Raw genomic sequence first — 14,938 nt, forward strand, 5'->3', positions numbered from 1 at the left:
ACACTGTTGTAAAATTGGTTAGAGTTTCCTTAAGAGCAAATGTCTAGCAACTATCCTATGAAATACTAATTTAGAAACGTTAAGACATTTTAGTAATGAAGTTGTAATTTGTGTGTTAGGGAATCCTGTAGATAATTACTGGTTATACTCAAGTAGTAGTATCATTATATACTTATTTTGTTACTAAAATATTTTTTTATATATGTATAAATACTAGAAGCACATATGGCTCCAATAGGGTTGTGTATGCTTTTCCGGCAGCTGGGATTCCGGGGGCCAGCATCCCGATGCCGGGATCCCAGCAACCAGAATGCCGGTGGAGGAACGAGCGCAACGACGTCCCTTGCGGGCTTGCTGTGCCCGCCGCGCTCGCAACAGGTTCTATTCCCACTCTATGGGTGTCGTGGACACCCACGAATGGGAAAAGTCCTTGTTAGTTGGCATGCCGAGTGTCTGCATTTCTAGCGTTCGGGATTCTGCCGTCTGTATACTGACCAGCGGGATTCCAACCAACGGTGATGTGATTACATCCCCTCCAATATGTGTATTAATCTGTATTTGTGTACCAGGCATGCATTTATAAAAGAAAAAAACACCACACATACACACAAAGATAAACCTGCACAGAAATTACAACAATGCACACAGAGAAGAGCAGAAGATAGTACCACAGTGTACTGCTGAGTGGGTGAGACTTGCAGGAGCGGGGGTGGATAAGAGACGGCTGGGTATTGAACAGGTTGCGAAGAAGACAGCAGAGACCGGATAGGCTGAAGGAGTAACAGTCAAAACAGACTTGGTTAATAAGACAAGAAAAACAGGTATGGAAACACTTAAATGGACTGTTGGCAAAACAATTATTTCAGCGCACCCACTGACCACACACAAAGGAGCTGGCCATTAAGTCAGCTGAGCCAATAGCCACAAAAATGCAGACAAAATTCACAATCACTATGAATATTAAAGCCACAAAAAAGTTCTACTGGTTCTGAGTGAATCCTTTGGCTGCAAAGTCATAAATATTGGTTCAGATTATAAAATGGGCACATACACAATACATAGGCGAGATCAAAGAAAATTTAGAGAAAATATAAAAATGTAAAAATAAAAATGCAATTTTGAGAGATACATTTACGGCTAAATGCGTCATGGTAAAGATTCAACTCTGACCCACATTGCTACGTAACCTCCCTGCATCTGCGACAGATTTCTGCAGAGTGCTTCAGTTTCCTCCTGCAGACCTGACATATAGGTAAAGTACTTCTGAAATGGCCCTTGGTCGGAAATTAGATTGCAGCCTTCACCGATGGCAGAAGTGATGTGACTGAATCTGTTGAGGGTCAAACACCTGCAGTTACCTGTGGCGACCTCTGATCTACTCAAGCACATTTCCTAGAGACTGTACTGCAGGGACTGATGGAAACGGATTGTGTGGCACACCTGTTCAATAAAATCAGGATGTAGGTTGGGAAGATGTGGAGCTTACTTGTTACTTTCGTTTTATTTTTTTACATAAGTCAGTTTGTTATATATTAATGTGAAATTGTGCCAAATAATCATTCATAATGACAGGTGCAGTTCAGTTAGAAATATGAATGTAAAAGATACAAAAGTTTAGAATGACCAGAAAGTGTTCATGAGTAATTAGCTTATGAGTATAGCTAAAATATGTGAAATGCCTGGAGCGGAACCTATCTGACAAAACAGACCCGTGGGCTAATCAAACTTCCAGGATGAAATCGGAGAGGTTAGAACACAAAAATATTTCAACAGCTGTCTGCAACGGCTCAGTTTCCTATCTTCACAGCAGATGCTCTGCACAGGGCGGTCATTCCATACCCAGTGTATCAGTCATTCATTTCTGCTTACTCATAACTTCCACTACAGGGACCACGCATGACAAACTCAAGACTGGGGGTGGGGAGGAAACTGCGGCTTTAGAACACACAGGGAAAGGACCCAGAATGAGATCACAATAGAACCGGTCAGAGCCAACATAATGGAGCAGCGATTCTTGTAAAGAGTTCGAGCGTGTAGTGAAGACAGACAGACATCCTGTAATTAGTATATATAGTAGGACAGCAGCAGCGTGCTCCCATTTTAAAATGAGTAAAAAAATTAAATCTATGTGGGGGTAGCGTAATATGCTGCAACATGTATGACCTAATATACTCTTATTATGCAGTCACGTGTGATACATGGTATTGTACTCTCTGCCACCTACAGCTCACCATGGGCTTGCGGTAATATTACAGTCACCTTTGGTGGGCGTAACATAAGATAACATGTTCATCCGCCAGATGAAAACCAGACCCTAAAATTATTATTACATTTCCTGAATCTGTTAAGGTATGGGGCTTTGTACATACAGTACATATATGAACATAAGATATTATTTTCCCCACTGGCACGAATAGAAATAAAAAATAAATAAATACTGCTATACATTAAAATCAATAAAATAGTTACTGGGTATTGGTGCAAAAACCACAGATAAAAAAAACTCAGCATTATTCATATTAAAACATGGGGAATATTCCTCAGTTTGAGTACGAGATACGAGTCCCTGGGTAATTAAAGTAGAAGCTTCGAAGCCTAATTGACATTTTCACTAAGAAACTACGGGCCTTATGTATTTTATTTAAAAAAAATAAAAAAGCTGATGTGGCACTATTTTTTCAGTGTACATCACAGTGGGGATAATTCATTTTTTCATGTTTATCCGCACTATGTAATAACCGTATCTCGCAGGAACAGCATTAGTGATAACCACTGCAAGTTACATCCCAGGCACATCGGAGGAGTCTTTCACATCTTTGAAAGACTTCTGGGAATCTGACACGTGCACAGTGCTTTTCTGTAGGCGGGTGGTGGCTGCGGGAGAGGGATAGTAAGTTCCCTCTTCTCAGAGAATGCCTCCATATGCATAAAGTGGTTTACGCAGTGTGAGGATGGCATAAACCAACAAAACCAACCAACAAAAAGCTTTGATTTTGGGGTTTTGGTACATTAGGGTCATGAGGACTGTGGGTCTGCACCAGTAGTTAGCCTTTCGCAGGAGATTTCTGTGATATCTATTAGGCTGTAGCTAAACAGAGGCGATATATCAAATTATGCAGAAGCTGCAGTCTCTGCATAATTTTATGAAAAACCATCTTGATAAATAGGACACAAAAAGAGCAAAAAGTTTCTGTTTTCACTGTAGAACTTCCTAAATGATATATTGTCCTATTACCTTACATTACAAGCATACCAGAAGCAACACTGTAGTAATATGAATGCAGGGGACTTTCCACATATTTAGAATACCACACAGTGGGGCAGATTTATGAAGCCTGGTGAAGTGCTAAAGTGGAAGGTCATAACGCACCAGCAAGTCAGCTCCTATCATTTATTATTTTTTTTGAAACAATTTATTTTATTTTGAGTTAACAAAAAGAGCAACACATGACTGGAATAGAGAGTCAACATTACACATTGTACAGAGCGTGTCCAGTCACAGAGAATAGCAATTAAAATAATAGAACAATATGGCATTAGAAAGAAACTAAAAGATGTATTATATTTCGCCACTCTAATGGTAAAAAGTAACAGAGAAAGGGCAGCAGAGGAAAAACAAAAAAGCAGAAAAGAAAAACATGTCTCAAAGAATGAAGCACAAAAATTTATGACAAATGTAGTAGAGCGAAGAAAGAAGAGTAATGCCAGGGAGGAGGAGATCAGTAAGAAAGAGGAGAAGTGGAGAGAGGAGGGGAGAAGGGAGGGGGTTGGTGCTAGGAGGAGGAGAGGGGAAAGGAAGGGGCACCAGGCAAAGAAGGAGAGAGCAAAGTGTACCAAGAGTCCCACACTTGAAGGTATTTGGGTACAGTGTTGTTGAGTAGAGAGGTGATGTATTCCATGGAGGAGACATATCGTAGTCTATTAATTAAAGCGCTCTGGGTTGGAGGTATGGGGGATTTCCATGATTTGGCAATCAGGAGTGTGGAAGCGTTGGAGATATGGAAGATCAGTTTGTTCTCTGCCTCTGACGCCGAACGAAGGGGAATATGAAGGAGGAGTATCGATTGATCCATAGGCACATGACAGGAGGCAACCCTTGTCATGAGGGCAACAGCCACACTCCTGAACTGTTGGATCACCAGGCATTCCTACCAGATGTGAAAAAAGCTGCCTACCAAGCCACAGCCACGCCAGCATTGAGCTGAGGAGTGTGGGTAAATACGATGAAGTTTATCAGGGGTTAAGTACCAACGAGTGTATATTTTGTAGGCCGTCTCCCTAATGCCGACACTAATCAAGGCTTTAGCGATCCAACGTTGGATTAGAGGCCATCCTCGTCGTCAAGCTGTGTAGCAAGAACACATTCCCAAGCCGTTTCAAAAAATTCTTTGTGGGGGAATTCGGGGGCTAGAATGGAGTGGTATAGTACAGAAATGGCTCCACTACAACCAACTGAGAATAGGCATTGGCATTCAAAAAGGGATGGTTGACGAAAGGGTCTAGAATGACAGTGAGTATGGACAAAATGATGAATCTGCAGATAAGAGTACTGCAGTGCGGCGGGGAGGTTATAACATTCCTGAAAATCTGCAGAAGTGGATGGAGCCGATTGGCCAACAATGTGCATAAAACGGGTGATTCCGGCTGATAGCCAGGGTGCTGTCCATTTGTCTGAGAACCCTGATGGGAATAGGGGGTGCCTCCAAAGACATGTTAGAGGGGAGGGATAAGTCGTGGGAGAAGAGAGTTTGTTAATCGTGTCCCACGTCTTCAGGGTGAAGTGGATAGAGGGGTGGGTAAAGGCAGAGGCTGGTCTATAAGTACGGGGCAACCACGGGAGAGAATCCATGCGGAGATCTGGAGACGACGCATTTTCAATGTCGACCCATTTTTTAAGTCCGGGGGGAAGGGGAGTACCATGGGATAGTTGCGTAGCGTAGTAATAATTTTGCAGTAGGGGAAGACCTAGACCGCCACTATCCGTGGATTTGGACAATACCAAACGACTTAATCTTGGTTTTTTCCCTGCCCATATGAATTTTCCAAACAGGGCTTGTAGGCATTGTAATACATATGCAAGAACCCTAATCGGGAGTGTTTGGAATAGGTACAATAATTTGGGAAGGGCATTCATTTTTAGAGCATTGATCCTGCCAATCCAGGATATATACAACGAGTTCAAGGTTGATATATCGTTATGGAGCCGTCTGAGGAGGGGGGCGTAATTGGCCCCGTATAAGTGGGAGTATTGTTTGGTGATATAAACACAGAGATAACGGATCTAGGTGGATCGCCATTGAAAATTATAAGTGGCCTCCAAGTTCAGTCATGTTTGGCGTGGGATGTGAAGTGACAAAGCCTCGGATTTTCCCTCGTTAATTTTGTAACCCGATAGGGAACCGAATCTGTCGAGTTCCTGCAGCACTGAGGGAAGAGACACAGTGGGGTCAGTCAAGGTAAATAGAACGTTGTCTGCAAATAGCGATTTTTTGTATTGTTCGGTTACCCAAGGAGACCCCGGAAATTATATTGTTGCCTCTGATTTGAGCAGCTAGTGGCTCAATACAGAAAGCGCAGAGTAAAGGTGAGAGGGGGCATCCCTGCCTGGTACTATTACTCAGTTTAAAGCGTGCAGAGCAGATACCGTTGGACGTAATCATAGAGGAAGGGTTGTGATATAGGGTCCGAATGGCGTGAAGGAAACGGCCAGAGGCCGAAAGCTTCAAGGGTATGAAACAGAAATGGCCAGGAAACTCGGTCAAATGCCTTTTCAGCATCCATTGCCAGGATCACCGAAGGTAGCTGCAACCGATTAATATGTTGGATCAAATCGCTGGTTCTACGTGTATTGTCTAGTCCTTGGCGATGAGGGACAAACCACTTGGTCTGGGTCTACTAGGGTTGGTAGTACCATGTTAAGTCTGTTGGCCAGGATTTTGGTGAATAGTTTGAGGTCAGTATTCAGGAGGGAAATGGGCCTATAGTTAGAACATAACGTGTGATCTCTGTCCGGCTTAGGGCTAACGATAATCTTCGATTGTGTGGATTCAGGGCGAAAATAGGATCCATCTAGGATGGAGTTGAACAATTTGGTAAGACGGGGGACTAAGAGGGTTGCAAAGGATTTATAGTAAATCATGGGAAAACCATCTGGGCCGGGGGCTTTGGATGGTTTCTGAGATTTAAGTGCTTGTGTGACTTCCTCCTCGGAAATATCCCATCTAAGACCGAGCTGTGTGTGAGAACGTATAGATGGGAGAGCACAAAAGGCGAGATAGTCCTTACATTGTTGTGAGAACGTAGAGGAGTCTAAGGGTGAGGGGAGATTATATAAATTTTCGTAGTATTCCCTAAATGTTTGGTTGATGGTATTGGGGTCATAGGATAGCGTGTAAGCTCTATCCCTCGGAGAGAACATTGCTTGTGCAGCGCGTTTAGCCCTCAATTTATTTGCCTAGAGGGTGTCGGCTTTGTTGCCTTTGTCGTAAAATTTCTGGCCTAACCAACGTAGGGTTTTTTCCATTTTTTCAGCTAAGATGTTGTGTAGCTCGCCTCTCGCTTTATCAAGCTGTTTTAATATCGTGGCAGAGTTAGTATGTTTATGGTCAGCTTCCAGCTGCTGGATTCAGGCCGAAAGGGCGGATATGTTGGCCAGTTGGGTTTTCCTACGGTGAGAAGCATAACGGATAATTTCACCCCTGATCGTCGCTTTGTGAGCTTCCCATACCGTGCACAAAAATACATCAGGTGTGGTGTTGGTCTCAAAGAATTCAGATAGTTTAGTGGACATGATAGTCTGGAAGTCTGGGAGTTTCAGGAGAGTTTCGTTAAGCCTCCAGAAATGCCCACCTGTGTGAGGGGACATGAGATCTAGGTGAATCGCTACAGCGGAGTGGTCAGACCAGGGGATAGGGTGGATGGTCGGGTCAATAAGGGAAGCCGTCAAAGACGCACAGCAAAGGAGCATATCAATTCTTGAATAGGAGTCGTGAGGACAGGAATAATAAGTATAATCCCTGGCTGAGGGATATAGAACTCTCCATGTGTCAAACAAGCCGGCCTCGACCATTTGCCTCCCCAAGGTCCTAGAGCTAGCAGGGTTAGAGGGAAGATGGGCATTACTGGAGCGGTCTAGGGTGTAGGAAACAATAGAATTGAAGTCACCACCCAGTATGATCAAACCGTGGTGAAAATTGTGTAATTCCAGAAAAAAAACTGTGAAAAAACGCAGATTGACCTGTATTTGCGGCATATACAGAGGCTAGTGTAATGTCATTTCCGCCAAGCTGACCTTTCAGAATGAGAAAACGCTCGTTATCATCTCGAAGAGTGTCGGTCAGTACAAAGGGAACAGAGTTACATATCAAGGTCGCTACTTCACAGCGTTTTGACTGATTGAATAAAAAACCGTCGGGAACCTTTTGGATGACAACGAGGGATGGTCTCCATGCTTAAGGTGAGTTTCCTGTAAAAAAACCTAACTGTCATTTTTCAAACCTAGCCTGTGACATGGCAGTTAGGAGTGACTGGCTGGTGCGTTATCACCTTCCACTGTATCACTTCACCAGGCTTAATAAATCTGCCCTAGTGTATGTTATAACATTTAAAAATACACCTTTCACTAGTAAAAGCTGTGGTACTAGAAGAAGTTTATACATTGCAAACATTCTAGAATTGATTATTGCCATTCCTGAAGTCAAGCTTCCTCAGAGAGGCTACACGTCACAAGATGAGGACTGGTGTGACTTGGAACAAACAATGGATCCCTATGAATAGAAAACCATATACAGAAGGCTGTATTAAGCTTAATGGTAGACTGGCCCACTGGGGTACACATGGCTAGTCACTGAGCCCTGTGGATACACTGGCTATTTGGTCAGTGCACACTTGGATCTCTGGGCTCCTTAAGGTCATACTGACACATACATTGGTAGCCATGTCTTGCCGCAGAATTTACCAGCAACACATTACACCAATGTAGCACAGAAAACACATATAGTAAGCAACTGGGTGTGGATCATATGGTCGTCCACACTTAGGTCGACAGTCATTAGGTCGTCAGTGACTAGATCGACACCTGAAATAGGTCGACACGGTCATTAGGTCTACATGAACAAGGTCGACATGAGTTTTTTTATTTTTTGGGTGTCGTTTTCTTCGTGAAGTGACCGGGAACCCAAATTAGTGCACCGTATCCCATGGCATGGCAATTGTATGAAAAAGTTCAATTTGGTTTTTTTTATTACAAAGTGAAATCATATGGACCTTTTTCCATGTCGACCTAGTACATGTCAACCAATAGTGGTCGACCTAATGACTGTCAACCTAAGTGTGGTCGACCTAGAGACAGGATACAAAGCAATTAGAGTCTGGTTGTCCTCCTTTGAACTATAATGCTGGGGTGGTTCAGTAACACATCTTTGAACCAAGAAGGAGCCTAGGCTGTAACATCAGGAAATGGTAACAGCACTGCTGCAGATGCCTAGGCACAGGAAGAGCAGCAGAACTGCAGTAACAGGAGAGGAGAACAGCAACAGGGTAAAACCGATGATAATAATGCTTCGCATTACCTTTATCCGCTAGGATTGCTTGTGGGTCAGTTTTTTTATTTTATTTAGGGGGCTGGATGTAAGGTGGACAAAGGTGGGAATAATAACGTGCAGTGTTAGTGACTACGGCTGCAGATATAAGATGGGTAGGGAAGCAGGCTACATTAATTTGGCAAAGAAAAAAAAAATGCATGAATGGACCTTAGGAGCTAGTCTTTGGGTTTAACAAGTTGAACCCTATCAGGATATGATACGATTGGCCCGACAGAAATTATGGCATAGCTCTTCAACATGTCTGGGCATAGAAGAAAACTGTACAGTATATATTTTGCCTGAATATTAGGAATGGGGGACCACAATGTGCCTGAAATGGGATTCTACCCCATCTGCCCCTATCAAAACGTCCCTCACTATTGAGAATGACAGGACAATTCACTGCATCCCTGAATAAATCTTGGCACTAGGTCTGGGTCTACAGTGCAATCTCACTTGTACTTAAGGTGCATACACACGGTGGGATTCGGGCTAACCCCGATTCTCACTGTGCGATAGGGACTAGGTCGGTATCGCAAGCATATAATGAATGTACTTGTGATACTGACTATGTGCGATTTTTGGCTACGTGCCATTTTGACTATCTTTTCTACGAGATAGTCAAAAATGACTTGCCTGCACAGTCTATCTAGGCTTGCGATGCCGGCAGCACGGGACCGCGCATTGGCATTGCGAACAAAAGGCGACTTTCACCCTGCAATCTGCAATAACTTTTCTTACGATTTTGACTATATAGTCAAAATTGTAAGAAAATATCTCACCGTGTGCACACACCATTACAGTGCCATTTGCTACATGTGAGTAAATACTTCAAGTAAAAAAAACATTATAAACACAGTACTCTGTCCATATACAATAGATATATAATTTTGAGTGGGTAAGCTGGTCTATTATACAAGTCTAGTTACTACTGAGACTGTGTAAATTATTCTGACATCTATTCATTACTTATATAAATCAAATAACTAACCATGCTATTATTTGGTCCTCTGCCAAAGGTTTCACATTTTGGCCCCTTTATTCCCCAGTCCAGCACAGATCTGGACAACATTAACATGTAATCACTACAGAAATAATATTTTAGTTATCTCAGTTTATCAGTGTAATTGCCATGCATATAGATGATCATATACACAGCAAACAGTACAGTGTGACTTTCTGTTGCAATGTGTGTTCTTATCACAGAGGTCAGTAATTATGTGGAAAATACAAAAAGCTGACTCAATACATACCTGTGGTATTATGTGGTTTGGAGCTTGCTGTGGAGGTGCGGGGGGAGGAGGTGGGGGCAGAGGAGGATGAGCGGGTGCAGGCACTTGTGTCCTAACCGGTTGCTGAGTCACAGGAGGATTATATACAACTGGAGTGCCGTCTGGGTTTATAAATGGCTGACCTGTGGAAAGGTGACAGTGTCATTTAATACTCCTGCATCCACACACTCATAACTAAAGGCAGTAGTAATTATTTATAAGCATGTCTGTAGCAGATTCTAGATAAACTAATCCTCCTGCATATTTAAATTTAAAAACATAAATAAATACATTGCAACTGGTTTATATCACTTCTAGATACGTGACATTTTATAAAATGATGTTCACTAACTGCAACAGATACACTGGAATAATGTGCAGAAAGTTTTGGATTATACATGACAAAAAAAAAAAAAAAAGATGCTTAATTTACAAATACATTGTTGACAGATCAAACATGACTTCTAGAAACCCTTCTATGTAAAGGAAAAACCTCCACTGAAAAATGGCAAACAGCACCACCTGCAGTCTGCTAGAAGACACTGCACCCATCACAATATTAATACAAAATTTTGAGTGTTTTTACAGTTTTAATGACAAATACTGTAGTTCTGCAACAAAGTATTTTTAGCTAGGTTTAAGAAAAAAGGCTAAAAAGTTACACACGTTTGTCCACAAATTATAAAAACGCGAGAAATACATATGAAACAGGTATTTAATGAAATTAGCAGTCATTTATTCCTACAAGTCCAACAACATCCTCCTCATCTCCTATATTAAATTGAACTAAGGGAAACATGTACCTTTTGCAAAACATGAGGGTATAAAGGTTTTAAAGACACAAGTATGCACTGTATAAATAATAATTTTCATCAGTGTACACTATATGGCAGAGGTTCCCAAATGTGGTCCTCAAGGCACCCCAACGGTCCTGGTTTTAAATGTATCCATGCTTGGCCACAGGTGACTTAATTAGCACCTTAGTCAATTTGATTTAACCATCTGTGCTGAGCCATGGATATACCTAAAACCTAGACTGTTGGGGTACCTTGAGGACCACGTTTAGGAACCTCTGCTATATGGCAATTTAATGGCTATACATTGAAGACTTCGGGGAGAACCCAATTAGCCATGGTGTTTAGCCAATGGCTAATTACCTGCACCCGCCGAGTCAATCAGCGGGGATTACCTAGTGCGCTAAGCCGTAGAGGTGGCTTTCCTCACAGCTCCATGAGCTGCGAGGAAGAGTCTGCAATAAAAGGCTGTCTCTGGGGTTTAACACACGGGGAAACCCACCGATTCTGCATTTTACCGGAATCAATGGGTTAGCGCACAAGGAAAGGTAGTTTAATTAAACAGCTCTGAACATGAATCATGGAGTTAAAGTCTGTGGCTAATTGGATTCACCCCCTTACTGATCCTATGACCTTTGCCTCAACTTTGATAGTTGCCACAAATATGAAATAAATACATAAACCTATATATAAATACATTTAGAAATCATCTTAAACATTTGAATTCAGTTTTCCGTCATTGCCCTTGTTCTCAATGGTTAACATATCAGAAGTAACTTCATACCTTGTGGAAACCTACAGTACCATAATGGTGTAAATTAAACTGGTGCTGCAACCCATTGAAACCAGTCAGATCCTAGTTTTTGTAATGTTGGCAGTCTTGAGAACTAGTTGGTTACAATAGACACTGTGTACTACGATAGGAATCTAGTCACAATCATTTTCATATTATACTATTGGCAATACAATATAACAAATTCCTGCCCACTCATGAGATGGCCACAGAAGGAACCAAAATCCTTTAAAAAAAAAAAAGGATATGAAGCCGCAGATAAAGGCATGGCCAAACTGGACAAGTCACAACCTACAGATGTAGCCACGCTCATCCATCCTGCAGCTTTGCGATTTGCGGTAAGTGTGCCTGCGACTAGGACATGTGCATGCGTATAAGTATACGCACCCATAGGAATACATGAGCGGCGTACTAAGTCACACCTGCGCCTCGGCGCAGCAGGTGTACCCGTGCGGCCGAGCCACAGGATGGATGAGCATGGCTACATCTGTATATCAATCAGTTAGCCTAGGTACACACTTGATTAACTAACTGCCCAACCTGCCGTCACGCACAGAACGGCCGATTAGGTAAGCATACACACTTAACAATCGGCCACTCGAAACTTGTTGAGCCACACATCACATCTGGACGAGCTTTTCGATTTGTCCGTCCAGCTGTGATGTCAGTCCCTGCAGCCAGTATACGGGCAATCAGTAGGTCGCCCATACAAACAGCCAGACATTCCGATATATCTGCAAGATATATCAGCTTCGGCTGTGCTACCAAGCCACAGGGTTGTACACCAGATATCGTTCAAACATATCGGGTGTACAACCCGCCGAACCTCTGCTGTTTCATCACTTAAATAAACGATATAGTTGTAGTGTGTAACCAGCAGAAGTTTCATAGGATTGGCTCCTCTCTTCCTAATGCAGCCAACTAGTTATTAACACTCCGGAACCAGATAACTGAAAACGAACATTACAGATCAACACTAAACACTGTATCAGGAAAAAGGTTAAAATAAATTACAAAAAAACAAACCACAAATTGATGTCCTTTTAAATATGGAGCAGTACAAACCTGTTTGAGGGTTGATCAGAATACTGCCAGGTGGAATGCCTGTGGCTTCCAAGGGAAGTAAAAAGAAGCTAGTGCTAGAAGGAGCCACTTGCCCACTTATGCCACCATCAAAGGAAAGAGAATTACTAGTGCTGACAGGTGGGTAGACGGCAGCGGCGCCATGTGAAGGCTGGTTTATAGCGGTTACTGGAAGAGGCTGCTGGGTGTGTGACAGGGAACCAGTGGACGACCCTACACTACTAGAAGACTCAGAACCTACGGGAAAGGAGCAATAAAAAAAATACATATATGTATTTTTTACCTACAGATCAAAATTACATGTACATTGGACATATGCAAAAGATTAACTTCCGAGATGCAAGAAGGACAGAAGCAGTAATAGGCCACTTGAACCAAAGGCTGAAGAAATAAGAATCTAAGACGTATGAAGCAAAACATGCAACTAGTAGTGTTAAAGTGGACCAGACACCGACATGCTATGGCAGCAGCCATTATATAGGCATTTCAGTTCCCTAGGAACTAGTCATGTCAAACAAAACATCTGCCTCAATTAAAAAGTTGGTGGTCCACTTTAAACATTGATAAAGAAACACTACACACACAACATCATCATGCAAAGATAAGCCATTCTGCAGGAATCCATAAGCATGAAGCAAGATGACCATTCTAAGCTCAGTTAAACTTCCTCTTCAGTTCTGGAAACTACTTCCAGGGTTGATATCCTCAGCCATACTTCAATCAAAGGACTTCTTTACAATTCTATCTACAGTATATGCACAAATGTCAAGTGTTCTGTGAGGCTATAAAAGTTGCCTCTACCTGTGCATCTTGACCCTGGGTAATTCGATACTCTGCTGAACCTTAGGTATTTTTAATGTTTTTATTTTTGTAAACCACTCACTGCATCGTTCACAAAGCTGTAGAACTATAGCAATAGCTAGCACACGTTAGTGGCGTATTTGCAGCTGTTAAAATAGAAATTAACAGAGGAAAAATATGCTCCATGTTGGACTTTTAGAAAAGGATTAGTTAACTAATGACATAGAATATTAAAATAAGGTTACCCCCAGTTGATAATAAAGGCCTGCAAATATTGCTAAATATTAAAAAAAACTTGTCAGTTAATCTGCAGAACTAGAGATAAAATATTGTGTTGTCAACAAAAACAGACTAGCGTCTCTAATTCACTAAAATAAATAAAATATTATTGAAAGACAAATTTTTATGATAACTAACATAAAAAGCACAAACATTTATACAATATCCGGTTTGAATTGTTCAAGATATACTGATGTACAGTGAAAAAGAATTCCCAATTTGATACTGTACTAAAGGAGCTTCAAAAAAAAAAAAAAAAAAGTCTATGCAATTTGGCTTTGTATTTATATAAAAGCGTTACAGTCAAAGTCCAATGAAACCACTATTCATTGTAGAACAATCCAATTTAACACGGCCTCACACTTATGGGACCACTTAGTAAGCACTACTCTATCCTGGTTCTGATGGTGACAAGATAGCAGTGCCAATGGATTGCTGGTTTTAGTGCAGGACAGGTAAAAACCCATGGTGTACAAATGATCACAGGACCGGTTATGATACAGTACTCCATTTTTAAATTTTACTGTTATATAAAGCAAGCATTCCCAGAACAGTCCAGGTTTCAGCAATATCCATGCAGAGCTGACTAATTAGTACCTCAGTTATTTTGATTTAATCTTGTGTGCTGAAGCTTGGATATCACTAAAACCTGCACTGTTCGTGTGCCTTTAGGACGGAGGTTGGGAATGACTGATATAAAGGCTTTACAGACTTTTGAAAGATCCTTTAGTATAGGATCAAATTGGGAATTCTTTTTCACTGTACATCAGTTTACCTTGTACAAATCAAATCGGATACTGGGCCTCAATGAGATGCGGTTGCAAAGCAGCTGAAGTGCGCAAGTTGGTCAATGTTTTCGTACCACGCATGCGTCTGAGCTGCCCTGCACATGCAAAGTGATTGAATTGTGATAGCATTCACAACAGGGATTAGTTGCAAAGTGAGTGACAGGCTGTGCTTGGGGGGTGGTAACGGGGAGTGGTTGGGAAAACGAAGGCTTGTCATGGCCGTTTAGACGTCATATTCTAGGCCTGCATTAGTTAACATTTGAGATATCGCTTGCTTCTGGGGAGCTCTCTGCGTCCCAGGAGAGCTGTTCAGCCTGCGCATCTTCAGAGGCACTCAGACTCTGCATGATGACCCGATATGTGATGACGGTACTAATATTTCAGCACTTACAAGCCATCGACATAAATGAGGATGCAGCAGTCTGCGTTTCAATGCTCAGGTTAGCTTCTGCCCATATCAGCATATAGTCGCAATTCTGGACAGCAAATAATAACAGCAATCGTATCAACAACCACAACTGAATGAGGCCCCATGTATTAAAGTTTA

General features: G+C 41.9%; 1 protein-coding gene across 10 annotated transcripts in view; it reads right to left on the reverse strand.

Annotated features, from left to right (window-relative positions):
* R3HDM1 (R3H domain containing 1) overlaps positions 1–14,938 on the reverse strand; it is a 222,315-nt gene that overhangs the window by 49,722 nt on the left and 157,655 nt on the right. For 6 of the 10 annotated variants that reach the window (XR_010181974.1, XM_063933761.1, XM_063933760.1 and 3 more), the window contains 3 exons: positions 12,506–12,760; positions 9,836–9,996; positions 669–770 (listed from right to left, as the gene is read on the reverse strand). Coding sequence is in view for 9 of the 10 variants with exons in the window: in XM_063933761.1 (XP_063789831.1) it covers positions 669–770; positions 9,836–9,996; positions 12,506–12,760 (518 nt within the window). In the remaining variant the exon portion in view is untranslated. The remainder of the gene's footprint in view (positions 1–668; positions 771–9,835; positions 9,997–12,505; positions 12,761–14,938) is intronic. The other 4 variants (XM_063933763.1, XM_063933765.1, XM_063933766.1 and 1 more) reach the window with 3 other exon arrangements.

Source organism: Pseudophryne corroboree, chromosome 7 (assembly GCF_028390025.1).
Source record: "Pseudophryne corroboree isolate aPseCor3 chromosome 7, aPseCor3.hap2, whole genome shotgun sequence".
Lineage (NCBI taxonomy): Eukaryota > Metazoa > Chordata > Amphibia > Anura > Myobatrachidae > Pseudophryne > Pseudophryne corroboree.